At 62.9% G+C, this 16,882-nt stretch overlaps 1 protein-coding gene across 1 annotated transcript in view; it reads right to left on the bottom strand.

Annotated features, from left to right (window-relative positions):
* SSPOP overlaps positions 1-16,882 on the bottom strand; it is a 51,587-nt gene extending 34,705 nt beyond the window's left edge. The window contains exons 1-38 of the mRNA XM_034649050.1: positions 16,241-16,882; positions 15,851-16,009; positions 15,355-15,437; positions 15,061-15,249; positions 14,563-14,807; positions 14,368-14,467; positions 13,540-13,698; positions 13,372-13,451; positions 12,766-12,903; positions 12,366-12,537; positions 11,921-12,161; positions 11,476-11,620; positions 10,557-10,671; positions 10,295-10,470; positions 9,984-10,211; positions 9,615-9,780; positions 9,140-9,374; positions 8,197-8,386; positions 7,982-8,076; positions 7,548-7,804; positions 7,087-7,221; positions 6,230-6,426; positions 5,975-6,102; positions 5,774-5,883; positions 5,293-5,442; positions 5,066-5,159; positions 4,810-4,979; positions 4,390-4,623; positions 3,852-4,179; positions 3,364-3,521; positions 2,471-2,562; positions 2,145-2,376; positions 1,853-2,005; positions 1,596-1,736; positions 1,325-1,507; positions 1,068-1,218; positions 328-481; positions 133-187 (exon numbers count right to left, since the gene is read on the bottom strand). Coding sequence (XP_034504941.1) covers positions 133-187; positions 328-481; positions 1,068-1,218; positions 1,325-1,507; positions 1,596-1,736; positions 1,853-2,005; positions 2,145-2,376; positions 2,471-2,562; positions 3,364-3,521; positions 3,852-4,179; positions 4,390-4,623; positions 4,810-4,979; positions 5,066-5,159; positions 5,293-5,442; positions 5,774-5,883; positions 5,975-6,102; positions 6,230-6,426; positions 7,087-7,221; positions 7,548-7,804; positions 7,982-8,076; positions 8,197-8,386; positions 9,140-9,374; positions 9,615-9,780; positions 9,984-10,211; positions 10,295-10,470; positions 10,557-10,671; positions 11,476-11,620; positions 11,921-12,161; positions 12,366-12,537; positions 12,766-12,903; positions 13,372-13,451; positions 13,540-13,698; positions 14,368-14,467; positions 14,563-14,807; positions 15,061-15,249; positions 15,355-15,437; positions 15,851-16,009; positions 16,241-16,290 — 6,088 coding nt within the window. The 5' untranslated portion in view covers positions 16,291-16,882. The remainder of the gene's footprint in view (positions 1-132; positions 188-327; positions 482-1,067; positions 1,219-1,324; positions 1,508-1,595; positions 1,737-1,852; positions 2,006-2,144; positions 2,377-2,470; positions 2,563-3,363; positions 3,522-3,851; positions 4,180-4,389; positions 4,624-4,809; positions 4,980-5,065; positions 5,160-5,292; positions 5,443-5,773; positions 5,884-5,974; positions 6,103-6,229; positions 6,427-7,086; positions 7,222-7,547; positions 7,805-7,981; positions 8,077-8,196; positions 8,387-9,139; positions 9,375-9,614; positions 9,781-9,983; positions 10,212-10,294; positions 10,471-10,556; positions 10,672-11,475; positions 11,621-11,920; positions 12,162-12,365; positions 12,538-12,765; positions 12,904-13,371; positions 13,452-13,539; positions 13,699-14,367; positions 14,468-14,562; positions 14,808-15,060; positions 15,250-15,354; positions 15,438-15,850; positions 16,010-16,240) is intronic.

The following is a 16,882-nucleotide window of genomic DNA, read 5'->3' as shown; positions in this document are numbered from 1 at the left end:
CCAGGTTCCCACCACCCTGAGCCGGGGGTAGCCGCCGACCTCCTGACTCAGTGCTGCCCCCTGGGGCTCCCGCTGAGCACCTGCTATCCTCCTACCCTTGAGGTTCCCCTGCCATTCCCCAGACCCACTCACCAGGCAGGGCGCAGTGGCAACAGGAGCCTCCCACTCCCTCCACCAGGACCCAGTCCTGCAGACACAAGAGTCAGGCTGGACATGCCGAGCTGGTCACCTTCCAACTCTGACCCAGTCTATCAGCTGCCTGCAGCCCTGGCCTCTGCACCCTGCCCCTCCCCCTGCCCGCTTCCCCGGGCCCCTCTGCCCACTCACCTGGGGGCAGCTGCCCAGTGGGCAGTAGGGGGAGCAGCGCACGGTGCTGTTGTGCAGACACTGGCAGACTCCGCAGGGGCCCTCTCGCCAGCGCTCCCCCACGGCTCGGGGCTGGCCCTGCTGCTCACAACCCGCACAGGGCTCCGTCCGGCACCTGGAAGAAGGGCCGCCGCTTGCCTGCCAAGTGGGCTTACCCGGGCCCCCAACCTGTCCTGATTTGCCTCGAGGGAGTGGTTTCCCAGGACTTCCCAGTGATAAAACCAGGCAAGTCCTGGGCCGACTAGGTTGCTCGGTCTCCCTCTCACCCAGATCCCACCCCTGCACCCGAGAAACTGCAACTGGCCCCAGAGACGGGCGTGGAAGCAAGTTGTGCCAAAAGCCTCTGAAATGGGGGCTGGGCGGGCAGATACGGACCCCTGCAAGCCCTCTCACAAACCCCGCTACCTTCAGAGGCATGGGGGTGCAAACCAGAGGACCCATACCTGCCCCCAGACTTCTGGGATCCCCACAAACCCCTTTCAGACTTGGAGGGCATAAAGCTGATGCAGGAGAAGGCCAGGGGTTCCCCAAAACTCTGCTGGGAGTCCTGGTGTTTAGACTAATAGGGCTTGGGGGGTGTTCCTCATTTGGGGTCCATGGTGCATATGGAAGCATACGGAGTGAGAAAGAGCTCACCAGCAGCTTCCTAACTGGGAGCCGGAGGTGAGGGCTAAAGGTCCTGCAGGGGTGGGTGCCAGTACCTGCGGGCTTTGCGGCGGATGCCCCGGCACTGGCGACCTTGGCCGGAGAGGCGGGGGTTGTTGGGGCTCCGGAAGGACCACTGAATGTTCTCGCTCCCACAGGGGCCCAAGCACTCAGCCCAGGGGGACCAGGAGGACCAGCCACAGTTCACTGAGGGAGGGCCAAGAGCCAGGAGTCAGAGGGGCGCTGGTGCCCAGCTGGGTGGCCTGGGAGAGGACGAGGGACCCCTGGGGGAAGGCCAAGGGCAGGGCCTCACCGGCACAGTCTGGGTCGGGCCGACAGCGCTGGAGTCGCCCGTCCTGGCAGGTGCAGAGCTGGCAGTCAGCCTTGATGCGTTGGCCAGGCCTGTACGGGGTGCCATCCAGCAGGCAGGGGCACTGCCGGGGCCACACACACCGCCCGTCGCTGCCCAGCACCTGGCCTGCAGGGCACCAGCAGCCTAGGGGAGGCCCAGGGTGAGGCTTCCCTGCAGAGAGCTCCACCTCCACAGACACACCTGCCACCCCCTGAGCCCAGAACCCCCTCACCTGGGTTGCTGCAGGGCCGGTTAGCCTCGCACACAGCCTGAGCCGAGATTTCGTCACAAGTCAGAGGGCAGGGGGCACAGGGCCAGAACACCAACGGCCCGGAGCAGGTGGCATTGGGGCAGCCATCTTGAGGGCAGGGCCCTGAGAGAAAATCAGAGCCAGAGTCTGGGAAAGGTGGGTCCCCTGCAGAAACAAGCCACCCACCAGCAAGCCCTCCACACCCTCCTCCCAGCTGTGCCCTCCTTCCTTGCACTCACTGGTCTGGTGGGTGGTGGGAGGGCCCCCTGGCAGCATGGCACAGGTCCGGCCCCCATTCTGGGGTTGGTGGCACTGTCGCTGACGGGTCGTGGTGCCCACGCATGGCTCAGTGCACGGGGACCAGGAAGACCAGGAGGTCCATTCGCCATCCACTGTGAGGAGGAGGGGCCGGACAGGTTGGTGGGGGTGGGGCATGAAGTCGGGCTGTGAGCCCAGTGGTCTTTCTCTCCCTTGTTCTCTCTGCACCCCCACCTGCCCCGCTGGCCCTCCCAGGCACCCCAGCCCCCGCACCTGGGCAGGCAGCCGTGAAGCAGGCCTGAGTCTGGTGCTCAGGGCCTAGGCAGTGCTGCAGCACCGGGAGATCAGGGGGGGAGCAGTGGCGGCTCCGGCCCTGCACCCCAGGCCCACACGTCCGGCTGCATGGCCCCCATGAGTTCCAGGGGCCCCAGGCCCCACAGCCCTGCTCTTCTGGGGAAGGCCCTAGCTCCCCTGCAAATCCACAGTCAGGCTGCCCATCACACACCTGGGGAGGGAAGGGGAACAAGGTTCCTTTCGAGTTGGGTGGCACAATGGCTCTGCCTCCTGAGCCACCCTCTCTCCCCCACCCCGCCCCTCACCAGCTGGAAACTGATGCAGAGGCCATCAGGGCAGGAGTATTCCGGGCAGGGAACCCTGGTCCTGTTGGGGCCTCCTGGGGCTGTCATCCCCTCTGAGGGAAAGGGAAGAGAAAACAGACCAGGAGTGAGAACTGCCCTCCACCCCCCACCAGCCTTGGCCTCCATCAGGGGACTGGCATCCCTATCACAGCCCAGCTCATCCTTGCCCTGGGAACAGGCAGACAGCCCATCACAGAGCTGCTCGAGGTTCAGGCACACCTGGGGAGCCAAACCACAGGGGAAGAGGCCACCGCACAGGGCGGCTGGGGGGAGCCTGTGGACCCCAGGAGAATGTGCTATTGAGCCCCTGGGCCTCCCACCCTCTCTCTGCTGAGGGGCTGCAGGGGGAACCAAAGGCGCCCAGAGGGGAGGGCAAGCAGGAGGCAGAGCCAACAATGAATCTGAAGCTAGCTCAAAAGCGTCTTTGGGAGGGGTCCAGGAGGGGCAGGCCGGCCTGAGCAGGAGCCAGAGCCTGTGGACAGCAGCCCCTCCTCCCAGGGACAGGTGGCCCGGATAGGAAGGGCTGATTTGCAGGGGCACAAAGGGAACTCCCGGATCTGGTGGGGTGGAGCTGGAGGGGTGGCCCCCCAAACAGGCTCCCTTCCCGCACCTGCAGAGCCACTGCCCACTCTCTTATCCCTTCTTGCCCAAATGTGGGCAAAGACAAAAGCCCCTTTCTTCTCTCCCCTGGGCCTGGGTGGGAGGGCAAAAGTCTTCAAAGAGAGTTTCATGAAAAAGATCAAAGGAAGCTCTGATGCCGCAGACCTAAGCGGCTCTCCGGGCCGCCGGGTGGGGCTGGGGAGGGGGTTGGGGGAGCCGGGGCCCCGCCCGCTGCGCCCCTGCCGGGCTCTCACCGCAGGCTTCGGGGCCCTCGTCCGAGCCATCGGGGCAGTGCGGCACGCCGTCGCACAGCTGCGCCGGGGACACGCAGTGCGGGCCGCGGGCGCAGGGGCGCGTGGTGCGGGGCGCAGGGCCAGGCGCAGCCGCGCTCGTCGCTGCCGTCGGNCACCCGCTAGACCCGGCGGGGAGAGCCGGCTGCGGGCCAGCCGTCCCGTCCGCCTCCGCCACCCGCCTCCCACCCGCCTCCCGGTGCCGGCCCGCCTGCCCTTCTCCTGCGCCAGGACTTCCCTCGCTTGCAGCCCCTCCCCACGTCCAGGCGCTCCCGCATTTCACACTCCACCCCCCCATCCCGCCACTGGTTTCCCAAGCCCAGGAATTCCGCTGATCACCCCAACCCCCTCACGTCAGCGGGAGCGCCTCGGATGGCAGGAAGTAAGATCTGGACTCTTCCAGGCCCTCTCAAAACCCCCTTCAGGAGGCTGGGTCTATGCCTGCTCCTCACCCCCCAGCACCTGCCCTAGTGCCTCCCTCTGAGATGCTCTCTCCACCCCGTTTCGCAGGCTCCGGACTCGAGCTTTCTCTCACCGCTGCTCCTCCAGGACACTCACCAGGGCTGGTGCTGGCCAGGGGAGTGGGTGCAGTCTCCCCAAAGCCAGCAGAAGGGCCAGGCAGAGTGCCAGCTGGGGGAGTGGGCAGCGAAGGGAAGGGACAGTGACCAGGTCCCTCGTCGGCTCCATCTGGGCAGTCCCAGATTCCATCACACAGCAGGATGGCCCCCACGCAAGTGCCATCCACACAGGACACCTCCCCAGGAGTGCAGTTCAGCTGCCCTGCAGCCAGAGAAAGGAGGAGCTGGTCCCAAGGCACTGCCCTTTACACTCCCTGTTTGGGGTACCCCTATTCATACATCTCCGGGTGCCAGCTTCCTAGCACCAGCCTGATCTGGTGAAGGAGGGGAGGCAGGAAGGTTGGGGCTCACAAGGCAGGCCTTATGGGAGGGGGTGCCTGGTGGACTGGAGCCCGGAGCGGAGACCACCCACCCAGACAGGCCTCCTCATCTGCGGCGTCAGGACAGTCGGGATGCCCGTCACAGAGCAGGGCTGGAGGCAGGCAGCGCCCGTCAGTGCAAGCCAGTGAGCCGTGGGGGCATGGGCAGCCCTGCTCGTCCGTCCCGTCTCCGCAGTCATCCTGCCCGTCACAGAACAGGGCCAGGGGCAGGCAGTGGCCGGAGCTGCAAGACATCTGCCCCTCCCCACAGCCTGGGGTGGCACAGCCTGGCATGGGGCAAGCAGGCAGGGTCAGGATGACAGAGAGTCCTAGAGAAGCCCCCTGGCCCCGCAAAGACCAGAACAGCCCTGCCCGCCAGCCAGTGTGAGCAGCAGCTCAGGACACGTTTTAAGGACATGTACAAGGACTGACCAGTCACTCAGCCACTGCCCCACACAGGCAAGGACACTCACCCTCCTCGTCTGAGCCATCGCCACAGTCATCCTGGTTGTCACAAAGCCATGTGTGGGGCACACAGTGCCCACTCTCCTGGCACGGGGCCTCCCCCTCCACACAGCCAGGCGCCGGCTCCTCACAGTGCGTCCCGGCGCTCCCGCAAAGCCACTGACTTTCCTGGCATGTGCTGGGCACACAGCATCCTGGGCTCAGCCACGGTGCTGGGCTTTGCCAGCCCAGGGTCAGGGGCTCCCCTGGGGCCCCCCCACTCACCAGTTGCCACAGTCCTTCTGCAGCACAGTCCCCGGCGGGAAGAAGCCGCCCCCTGACTCGCAGGGGCAGGAAGCGGGTTCTAAGCAGACTCCTCCTGGGATCACAGAGGGCAGGACAGGAGCAGATGGGACACAGCGGCTCCTAGCGCCAGCCCTATCACCGCGGCCCTGTGGCTGTCTTCCCTGTCCCAGCGCTGCCTCCCCTCCTCAGATTCTGACCCTACCCACCATGCAGCAGAGTCCCCTCGGGGCAGAAGCAGCCCTCCACACAGGCGACATCCTGGCAGTCCCACCCCGGCTCAGGACCATGGTCATGGCAGGTGGGGGGACACACGGGGCCACAGGCCTCGTACACCTGGCCCCCTTCACACTGCAGAGCTGGGTAGAGAGGAGAGAGGCTTGGGTCACTGTGGTGCAAGGGCTCCAGGCTGCAACGGCAGCAAGGAAACCAGCCCACGACGATCCCCACGGAGGGCACCGGGAGCACGGTGTACACTCTTGCTGAGCCCCTCCCAAGGCTGTTTGCAACATGAAAGTTTTCCAGGAAAGCATGCTCAGCATGCTTGGTTCATCTAGAAAGGTGTGCCCACCCCACATATTTGCCCTTGAACGAATACATGGCTTGCTTGCAGGCCGTGAGGGACACGCACGAAGGAGCTGAGGGCATGGTGGGACAGGGCTTTGGGGATCGAGGGCAGGGCACACTCACGGCAGAGCTCCTGGCTGCGCCAGCGCACGTGGAACCCATGCCGGGCACACTCGTCTGCATAGGTGGCAACGGCCGAGCAGAGACACTCACAGTCGCCCCCCGAATCGCAGCTGTGGAAGGGACTGTTCAGCTGCTGGACCCCCTCCCCACCCCCTCCCCCTCCCAACCCATTCCCACCGTCTCCAGGCTCGCCCCTCTCACCCGCAGGCATCATGCACACACCACTCGTAGTACTGCTGTGGGGGCACCTCTCCATGGCACCGGGCAAAGAGCGACTGCAGCAGCACCCCGCAGCGGGCGTGCGCCCAGCTGGCCCGGTGGGCGTTCACCTGCGGGCACCGCACCGTGGGCCACCAGACCCCGTCCGCAGCACCCGGCCTCTGGATCCTCCCCCCACCCCCTGCAGGTTTCCTGCAGCTGCCCCCCACGCCCTTCCCCCTGCCTGCCCATGCTCACGGTGCAGGGGTGTAGCAAGTCTCCTGGCTCGGGGCAGAGCGGACTCAGGTGCCAGGAGTGGGCAGCCAGCTCAGCTGTGGGTTCCAGGACCCCCTGGCGGCTCCGCAGGTCATTACTGGCATCTCCATCAAAATCTCCACACAGCCCAGACACACGGCCACGGAACTTTGGGGACAGCTGCACCAGGACCCGGGTGCCTGCGCAGGGAGGGCAGCAGGGGGCAGCGTTGTGGAGAAATGACCCCATGGATCTTCCTCAGGGCCAGGGGCGGTGTTCTGCGGGCCTGTTCAACCATCTGCACAAGGCCCACCGCCTGGTTTTTCCCAGAAGCTGACTGGCCATGATAAGAGTCGCATATCTGGGGGGCGAGGGCAGAAGTGAGAGCCTACTCTCCTAACCAAACCCAGGTTAGGGGGAGCAGGGAAATTCTCCAGCGGGCTGGATTCCAGGCGGGAACCAAGCTCCAAGACGGACTGTGACACCCACCCGCCCCAGAGGCCTTGGTGGCCGGAGGCTCAGAGGGCAGCCCCACTGCGCTGCCCAGGCAACTCCTTCCCATGTCAGGGGTTACTTCAGTTTTCCTCAATTTCTCAGTAACTGTTATTTCTCAAATGCCAATTGCTTGGGTTTGGGTTGTGGGAGGTTAGATTTATTTTCATTTCTTCTTTCCCAAACTGGGTATTTTCTAAATGTTTCTTCGGTGAGGAGGTATTGCTTTTACATTGAAGAGAAACATAATTTTAAAAACATAATTTGGGAACTCCCACCACTCGTATGGAGGAGGAAGAGTCTGGGGGGAGTCAGCCTCACGATGCTAAGGTGGGCATGGGTCAAGTGGTTAAGGGTGGGGGCCTGACCTCCATCCCAGAGTAGGCTGAGGCCCAGGCGGGTCGTGAGCAGCAGGAAGAGACCAGCGCGACGCAGGCTCAGCCCCGGGCCCGTGTAGACCTTGGGGAGTGTTATGCTCACCCCATTCACCGTCACTGCCCGGCCTAGCGAGGAAGAGAAGCGTTCAGGCTCTGCCTTGGAGTCGAAGGGCTCCCAGATTCCTAGAGCCCTTTCCCAGCCTGCCTCCAGCCTTCCTTTTTGCTTCTCTGGCTATGTGACCTCGGGCAAGTCATTAGGCCTCTCTGGGCCTTAATTTGTTGGAGCCTTCCAGAATTAGGATTCCCAACCAAGAGGAGAGAGGAGAGGCACCCGCCCCGCTGCACTGATGGTGAGCAGTGGGGGACCCCAGGTCTTGGCCCCCTGCAGAAGTGTGATGCCGGCCAGCGTGCCCCTCCGCCCTGGCAGTGCCACCCTTCCCCGTGGCGGCCACCTCTGAGCATGTGCACAGCAGTGCTCTGTAGCTGCACGGTCAGCGCCTTGGTGCAGGTGAGGCCGCTGGCCCCACAGGGCAGGTTCTGGGCAGAGACGGTGAACCGGCCGCTGGCCTCTCGCACCAGCAGATATTCGCAGGCTCCAGGGAAGGTGAAAGCCAGCCCATCGAAGGTCACATAGTGGGGGGCACCAGACGCCTGGCACCATCCGCCGCACTGGTGGCTGGTGCAGTGCCACTGCCGCCCCTGACATACGCTGTGGGGGGGGGGGGGGGGGGGGGGACANGGACAAAGACCCAGGGCTGTATCCAGGGGAAGTAGCTGTCCAGGTTGCAAGCAGCAGACCCTCAGCGTGGGGGAATCCTGGAGTGCTCCCCTTGCCCAGACCAGTGTGGATATCCCACCCCATCCCAGTGCAAGGAGCTAGCCATACCAAATGTTGCAGTCCTCCTGGATGGTAGCGTTGGGCGGATACCACTGCCCGCCGTGACGGCAGGGGCAGAGCTCAGGAGACACACAGCGCTCGTTCTGGGCAGAGGCCGGGGACAAAGGGGCACCTTGGAGGGCTGCCTGACCCGCCACCCACTGTTTCAGACAGCCAGGGGGCTAGGGCAGTGCCCTGCGTAGAGCAGCCCGTCCCAGACTTACCAGCAGCACGGTGCCCGGGGGACAGACACAGTTCCCTGTGCTGTCCGGGGGGCAGGGGTGGCTGGCACCAGGGCTGTCACAGGTGAGAAGGCAGGCACCAGGGATGTAGACAAGGTCACGGGGGCAGAATGTCTGCTGGGGACCACAGCGGTGAGCAGAGCAATTCCAGAGGCCCCTCTCCTGGCAGACACTGCCGAGGTTGGGAGGCAGGTAAGAGGCAGGGCCAAGGCAGGACTCACCTCCAGGCGCCTCCGGTCTGACCTGGGAGAGTCTCAGGAACCCAGGGGGGTCCAAGCCCCCAACAGCGACTCCAGATACCTGACTGTCTCACCCTCACACCCCAGTTACAAGCCCAGGAAGTGGGGCTGCTCACCGCACCAGCCATACCCGGGATGGACACAGCCACCCTTTCCTGCCCTGGCCCCATTGGGCCATTCTCTGGGCTCTGAGGTTCTCAAAGAGCCCCCTTCCCAGCCAGGAAGAAGAGGGATTCTCTGAAGTCTCATCCTCACCCACGAAGCCCCGGCCACTGGCCCTGCCTCCACAGGTCCAGAGCCAGCCTTTACTTCTCCCTCACCCTTGGAAGAGCCTCTGGACCACACAGAAGCAGAGATCTGGGTTCTAGCCCTTCATCATTAACCAGCTGTGTGACTCTGCAAGTGGTGTGGCCTATTAGAGCCTCAGTTTCCTCATCTGCAAAATGGGAACAATTCTTCCACTTCCTACTTTACTGGGTCATTGGAAGAATTCAGTAGAGTTACATAAGACAACTTCAGCTTTATAGGCCTGAAGTGCTCCAGAACCAAGAAGTTATCAGTGCTCTGTCGCCCGGTGTGTGCATGTCAGGCCCTAACCCACAGGGCTACAAGCCCGGCCCCTTTTCTCTAAGCTCCCCCTCCTCACCCCCAAGCTCTTTGCCTCCCCCCAAGGCCACCGCCCTCACCAGTGGTTGCAATCCTTCATGGTGGCACTGCCAGGGGCATAGCGACGAGTTCCAAGCTGGCAGGAGCACAAGCTGGGGGGCACGCACTCGCCCTCGGGGTCCCACAGCAGTCCTGGGGGGCAGTTACAACCAGCCACACAGCTGCCCAGCTCCCCACAGTCTTCTGGCTCCCCGCAGTTTTGACCACATGCTGGGGCACACTCCTGGTACTCCTGGCCCGCAGGACACAGGACAGCTGGGCACAGAGACACATGCAGGTCAGGGGCATAACTGCTGCTGCTCCGCCCACCCTTCTGGAATTCACACCCCCTATGCCTCCGAAAGAAGGCAAACTCAGCAATCTGCCAAGGTCAGAGGGCCTCCTGGGGACCTTCCCTCACTACGAAGCTTTTGGAGCCCTCTGGGCCATTCCTAGAAGGGGCGGGGACGAGGAGCTGGGGGGAGAGGAGGGGTCTGGCTGACTGAGCAGACTCACGGCAGAGTGTCTGGGTCCTCCAGAGAGACAGGGCACCCTCCCGGGCACAGCGACGAGCAAAGGCAGCGAGCACAGGGCACAGGCAGTCCTTGCCAGGAGCACAGCCGCACACGGCTGCCAAGCAGCGCAGGTGGAAGGGCTCCCTGTCCACCAGGCCTTGGCATTCCTGAGGGGGGAGAGGAGGGGAAAAATGGGTCAGCCCCTCCTCTGCAGATTCCCCTGTCCCCTCGGGTCTCCACTGCCACCTCCCTGTGCTTGGTAGCCCTGCCACAGCAGGGAGCAGGGCCCTCCCAATAGCCCAGGGTGAGGGCAGAGCAGGTGCTGACCCCGTCTTACCGGTGCGAACGGGAGCACCCCCAATCTGGCTACCTGGAAGGTTGGGCCACGCAGGACAGCACAAGCTGCCTCTGCAAAAATGTGGCGTTGAGTGTGGGTGCCGCAGGGGGAAAGTGGGGCGCTGTCTTCTGAGGGGCACCTTCCCTCGCCTGCTGCCTGGAACTTGCTAGCAAAGGCTGCAATGCTGGTCTCCACGTCGCCAGCAGGTGTCAGGAAGTCATCCTGCTGGTTCCAGGTGAAGGTGCCACACAGACCCTGCACCTGAGCCACAGGAGTGAGCATGGGACAGTCGAATCCATGCCCACAGTAGCCTTGCCCAGCCACTCGCCTACCCCCCAGCATACCTGGTGGGCATGGCGGGGGTCCAGAGTGATGTAGGTTGCAGGGTCAGACACTCCCCAGAGGACCTGGGCCCCAGGCCAGCGCAGCAGTAGGAAGGCGGAGGAGGCGCGGGAGACCCTGAGGCCCTTAGGCCCACTCCAAGGCAAGCCCGCATCCTGCCCATCGATGAGCACAGCCCCTGGAATAGGGGGCCTGTGAGGGGCTGCCCCTGCGGGGCTGGGCTGATGAGGACTGGGCGGGGAGCACATCGCAGGAGAGGGCTACCTGAGTCTCTGAGCTGGATGTGGGTGTCCCCCAGGGAGACAGAGACGGCGTGCAGGCAGCTCCCAGTGTCACAGGCCCCGTGCTCCAGCACAATCAGCAGCTGCCCCTTCAAGTCCTGCGGCAGATGGTGAGGAAGGTGGTAGGGTGGGGGTGGGGAAGACCCCAAGAACAGAGTCTGTTCTGCACCTCCTCCTGTTTTCCAGAACACCTACAGCACCCACCCGGAGGCAGCTCCCACCCAGCGCATGACCACCTTCCTGCCAGCCAGACTCTGTGAGGTATAGGGCTTAACCCTGGCAAGCGCTGGCGCTCTCGAGTATCTCTATGTGTGTATGCACACAGGCATCTGTGTGTGTAAAAGTGTGTAGAGGTGTGCGTGCGCACATGTGTATGTGTGCATGTTGGTGCAAGATGCCTCCCCTCCCTCCTCCCCATGGGTATGTAGTCTCATGTCTCTGTGCATGCACAGGCTCAATCTATGTGCACTGGCATGGGCCTGCTGCATATGTACACACCCGCCTGTGTCTATGGACCTGAACTTGGTAAATCACCTAACTTGATTGGGGGAGGGCTGGGGAGGAAGGAGAACCCAGATTTCTCCTGGGGTTGTTTTGCAGGAAATAGCCTGTGATAAGCCCAGCCTGTCCCATCTGTGAGAAAGGACTGTGAGGATGGGTTTTGCCTTGTGCTCCTGGGCTAAGGTGGGAACATTCGCGGGAACCTAAGGCGGAAGTGAGGACCCCAAGGGGAGGTTTTAGGGGTCTGCGGCAAGCCATCCTCCCCCAGAGTCGGTTCTCTCAGCTTTTCCCGGAATGACTGTGTGTTTCTCATTGGTTTACTTAGAGGTTCCCCGACAGTCACCTCTCCCCCACAGCACCCCAATAAGGGCTCCCCCCGCCCCGCGTTAACCCCTACCCACCTGCACCAGGCTGGAGCGGCAACCCTGGCTGCCGCGGAAGGAGAAGCTCCGCCCATCGAAGGTGAGGTAATGGCCGTCCCCGCCCACCGCGCACTCGGCTGGGCACGGCGCCTGCGCGCAGAGCCAGCGACCGTCCTGGCACACGCTGTGGGCGCACGGGGCGGGGAGTGCGCTCTGATTCAGCGCCCACGACCTCCTGCCCCCGCCCAAGCCCGTAGCCCTCCCTCCCCCAGCCACCCCTCTAACCCTGCAAGGCCTGGAGGTCAGCTGGTGGAGGTCACTAGCTAGGTCTTTAAGCAGGGCCATCAATTATGCCAGGAGAGGTCACAGGTCCCCTGTGAGGGGCCCCCGGAAGGGGAGGCAGGTCCAGGAGATAGCATAAGGGAGGGCTCCGAGGGAACCGCGCGGCCTCCAACCCCAGCCAAGGGCCAGCCGGCGGACCCACCACGGGTTGCACAGCTGGCGCACGGTGTCCCCCGGGGCGTAGCGCCGGCGCCGGTGGTAGCAGGGGCAGCGGGCCGCAGGCACACAGAGGGCGCCGTCCCAGAAGAGGCCGGGCGGGCACTCGCAGCCGCTCACGCACGCTTCCCGGCAGGACCCCTCCCCTCCTTCACCCACTGCCGAGCAGCTGGGTGGGCAGGCCGAGGTGCAGTCCGAGTACAGTTGGCCCCCAGGACACAGACGCTCTGTGGGCACAGGAGTGGGCTGTGAGGTCCGAGGGTCCTCCTCCTCCCGCCAGAACCCCCTTGCCTGCAGCCCGAAGAGAGGGTGCTTGGGAGGAGTCCCAGCGTTCAGGAAACCAAGGTCACAGGGCTGCTGTCTGTGCATTCCCAATCCTGCCCGGTGGGGAGGCCAGGGGCTATGCAAGGAGGGACAGGCACCAGCCCTACCGCAGAAGCCTGGCTTCCTCCAGCCCACATGGATATGCTGCTTGGCACACTCCTGGGCATAGTTGGCCAAGGTGGTGCACACGGCTTCCCGACGGGCCTCTCGCCCACTGCCTGCTGGGGCCCCAGAACAGTAGGCAAAGAGGCAGGCCTGGTGGTACTCAGCAGGGGGAACCTTCAGAGAAAGGACAGCCCCTCAGTCAACCAGCCTCACCAGCACTCCCTCCTCTTGTTTCCATCGTGCCCTGACTTATTATAATCAAACAGAATAAGCACTTGGAGGGACCCCTGAGATTCTACATACAAAGCAGTGACAGGACCAGAGTCCCTGTTTGGCACCTCTCTAGCACCCACCCTTTCCCGCCCCTCTGCTGGTGGAGATCGCCTCCACCCCCAGCCATACCTGGGCATGGCATTCCCTGAATGGACTGTCCAGCAGCTGGTGGCACACATCCTGGGCTTCAGCCTCCATGCCTGCCTCTGTGCCGGTCGGGTGGTCCTCACAGCCCTGGGCTGCCTCCACGGAATCCAGACACCCAGGCTGGAGACAATTGAATTCAGGTCAATGGGGGGTGAGGGACATTAACCAGGACACCAGGAAAATGGCCACTACCTTCATGGCTGCTTCAAGTCTGCACTGTCATGGCCACCAGCCCAGACAGCCTGGGGGGGGGGGGGGAACAAAGTCGTAAGTTCTGGTAGGGGGTGGGGGAGCTGGGGTCACATCAACCCAGAGGCAGGAGGTTTGATAACTAGCTAGTTAACCAAAACTGGTCAGTGACCAGGTTGCTGAGTGTGTCCCCTGGGTAGTCAGTTCACCACTTAAATTCCATGGGACCCTGAGCCTGCCCCCCACCAAGGACCTGGGAGAGGGCCAGGCCCTGTCCCTGAGAAAAGGCCAGTGATGAAGACAGAGAGCAGAGGCTTGGAGGTATCAGAGAAGCCAAGAGTCGGGGGGCCACCAGGAGCACGGCAGAGAGCCTGGGCTCCGTGAGGGCTGTAAGCTCACCTCTGAGTCAGGGAGCCTCCAGGAATTCCCAAAGGTGGCAGCTAACACAGCCAGTCTCCCTCCAGGCTCCAGAAAGTCATCTGGGGAAGGGCGAGGCAGAGGTGTGGTGTCTGGGCTCTCCAGTCTTTCCTTCCCTCCTGTACCAGCAACCGAGGCATGCCCACTTACCCTCAGGCTGGCCATTGTAGACTCCACAGAGACCTTGAGTTTGTCCCTGGAGCTCATAGTCCACAGAAATGGAGACCGAACTGGATCTGTCCAGGCGCACAGTGACCCCCAGGCCACCTGACAGCACCAGCCAGTCCCCTTGCCACTGCAGGCTTAGCCCTGGGCAGGAGAAGGCAGGAGTCACCCTTCCTACCCCTCCCACCATCACGCCAAGGCACAGACCGCCCAGGGAAGGAGAGGAGATGGTTTTCGCATCAGAGCCCTCTTTGAGAAGTTCATGGACACCACAGGTGCTCTCCTGAGCGAGTACTAAAGTAGTAAGTAAACTACAAATCTCCCGCGAGCACACACAACCCCACCCCCACCTCACTTCACGGACGGAAGACCAGGTCCATCTCATGACCCCGAGATCATGACCTAAGCCGAAATCAAGAGTCAGAGGCTTAACCAACTGAGCCACCCAGGAGCCCCTTAACAATTTTATTTTTGAGTAATCTTCACACCCAATGTGGGGCTCAAACTCACAACCCTGATATCAAGAGTCCCATACTTCACCAACTGAGCCAGCCAGGCATCCTGACACTCAAAGAGGTTAAGTAGGGGGACTCGCCCCAAGCCACACTGTGAGGAGGAGTCAACTTGGACACTAGGTCCGTGCCTGGCTCCTCAGCGGCCTCCCTCATTTCCAAATAGCTCCCGTAGCAGTGGGGGCGGGACAGCAGTCTCCCACTCAGCTGCCCCTTTTGGTGCGCCCTGCCCCGGGGGGATGGGCAGGCTGTCCCCGAGGAACAGATGGGGCCTTGGGAAGTCCCCTGCTCCCTACAGTACCCTGGAGCAGCTGAGACTCCGCATCAGGTACCAGCTTCCCGTTCACAGAGACGTTTTTGCCCTGGATCAGCACTTTCTCCGGTCCCATCATTACTCGGGCCTTGGGGGAGACACAGGGCGGAAGAGGGCTTCAGTGGCTCACCTCCTCCCACATCCAGCTCCCTTCCTGTGTCCTTCCCCACCTGCCTCCCTCACCAGCTGACAGTGCTCCGGCTGGGGGCAATGCCCCCTGGGCGTGAGGTGGACAGCCCAGGTGGCATCAGCGGCCCCCGCCAGCAGGTAAGTGCAGCGACCCAGGAAGTGGTAGTGGCGCCCATCAAAGGTTCGGTAGTGGAAGCCTGACCAGGTGGCGCAGGTGGCCGACAGCTGCTGGCGCTGGCTCCAGAATTGGGCCACGGCCCCCGCCAGGGGCTGCAGGAGGGCTGGCGCGGCAGTGTTGCCTGGAGGAAATACACCCACGGTGAGCCGCTGAGGGCGAAGGCAGGAGCATAGAGGATGAGGACGCAGGGCTTCTCCCAGAGCAGGGGGCAGGTCAGAGTGAATGGTCACTCTGGACGCGGGAGGGATGGGAGGTGACTCGTCCAAGAGCACAAGGGAATGGGCATGAGCCCTGCAGGAAGGCCCAGAAGCTCAAGAATTCTCTGTGGCAGTGCCTCCAAGGGGAGAGAGTGCTGGCCAGGGCTGCAGACCCACCTGGGAGGTGTCGGCTAGAGCAGCTGAGGCAGGCCCAGGAGCTGCCATCCCGCCAGCTGTGTCCCCAAGGCCAAGCACAGCACTCCTCCAGGCTTCCTGCAGAAGCATTAGCTGAGCCTGCTTGCGGCTGGCACTGCTGCGTGGCAAAGCAGTGGCCCCCAGGGCTGGCTCCTGCAAGGGCTGTGATGGCTGGAGGGAGAGAATGGGGCGACCCAGACAGTCAGCCTGGACCCAGCTTCCCTCCCCATGCCGCCTCCACGAAACCACAGATCTGGGCTAATAGCAGGTGCTTACCCAGCGTGCAGTGGGTGCCCCCCCAGCCTGGGCAGCAAGCCCTTACTGTCCGGTTCCTTGCAGCGGGCCGGGTTTCTGGGGGCCTGGGTCCACCGAGTAGGCAGCAGAGAGAAGATGTTAGTATTTATCCCAGCCCCTTGTAGGTCCCTGAGTATGGCTTGGGACATTCACTCTGGTCCTCTATTCTCTGAGTGACTTTAGCATCTAATTTCCCTTCCAGGTCTTAATTTCCCCTTGTGCAAAGTGAGAATGATGTTGGGAAGGCAGACTGGAGGGGAGGCACAGGCAACAGACATTGTACCTCTCCCTGCGCTGCCTGATCCCTGCGCTGCCTATCCCCAACCCCACACACCCCTGAGTCTTCTTGAACCCAGCCAGACCTATTGCCCTAAAGCCTGCTTCCCCAGGACACCACCCGGTTCACCTTCCCCCCAGAATGTTGGCTCCATTGCTCTCTCCTGCGCAGCAGCTAACCCAGGCTCCGAGCCTCACTCACTTGTAGATGGGACAGAGCCCGGCACGTCCACTCCAGGACAGATCCAGTTGCCAGCCCAGGCGCTGGTAATGGTAGAGGCTGGTGCAGGGCACCAGGTCTTCCTGGCGGGGGGTCACTTCCTCCTCCACCAGGAAGGTTTCTGTATGTTCACACCACCGCCTGCCCACAGATGGGGACAGCCACTGCCACCAGCCCTTCTATTGCCAAGAAGCCCTGTCCTGTGATCCCACTCCCCAGGGAGTCCCTCCCAAGGAAGTGTCATCGAACTGAGGAGGAGGCTGGTTGGGAGCAAGAAGCGTAGGGGACGGCGCCTGGCTGCCCCAGAGGGTCCTGTTGGTGAGGCGGGAGCAGAGGATCTCTGTCAGAGGGGCCCCAGGCTGGGCTGCTTACCCGTTAGCCAGGGCCCATGCCATCCCAAAGAGGAAGGCAGGCAGCAGCATGGTGCTGCCCCCCAGGTCACCTTTGGGGGGCTGTGAGGCTTGGGTCTGGGGAAGGCAATGCTGCGGCAGGTGAGCAGAAAGGCCAGTGCTGGGCTTCCCCGCCCCACACTTCAGTCTCCAGCAGCCAGGCGTCGATATGTCCAAGGCAGCCCAGACAGCTAGAATGAGGCCCGTGGGGCTGGGGAGGCTTTATCTCGGTCCGTGCCCTGGGGCACCAGCTGCTCGGAACCAGATTGGACCTGCCTGCACATTGCACAATCCCCTCAGAGGCCAGCTCTCCCTGGAAACAGTCCCCTTCCTACCCTTCTTGTGTGTGTGTGTATATGCATGTGTGTGTGCATACTCATGTGTGTGCGTGCGTGCTCGCGTGTGTCTGTGTGCTCGGTGGGGGAGTGCATGTGCCCCAGGCCACAGCCAGACACTCTGAGCCTCTGATATTTTTCCACCCTCAGGCTGTACCTCAAATTAAGGTGGACTCCAGACAAGCCACCTTCTCTTTCTGAGCCTCAATTTCCTTGCTAGTAAAAAATTTAGGGACTTCCCAGGGATGCTGGGGGTGGGGGAGACTCAGGGGCTCCACTTTGAAATTGTG

This window comes from Ailuropoda melanoleuca, chromosome 1 (assembly GCF_002007445.2).
Source record: "Ailuropoda melanoleuca isolate Jingjing chromosome 1, ASM200744v2, whole genome shotgun sequence".
Taxonomy (NCBI): Eukaryota; Metazoa; Chordata; class Mammalia; order Carnivora; family Ursidae; genus Ailuropoda; species Ailuropoda melanoleuca.
This window is presented reverse-complemented; position numbering and strand designations above follow the sequence as displayed.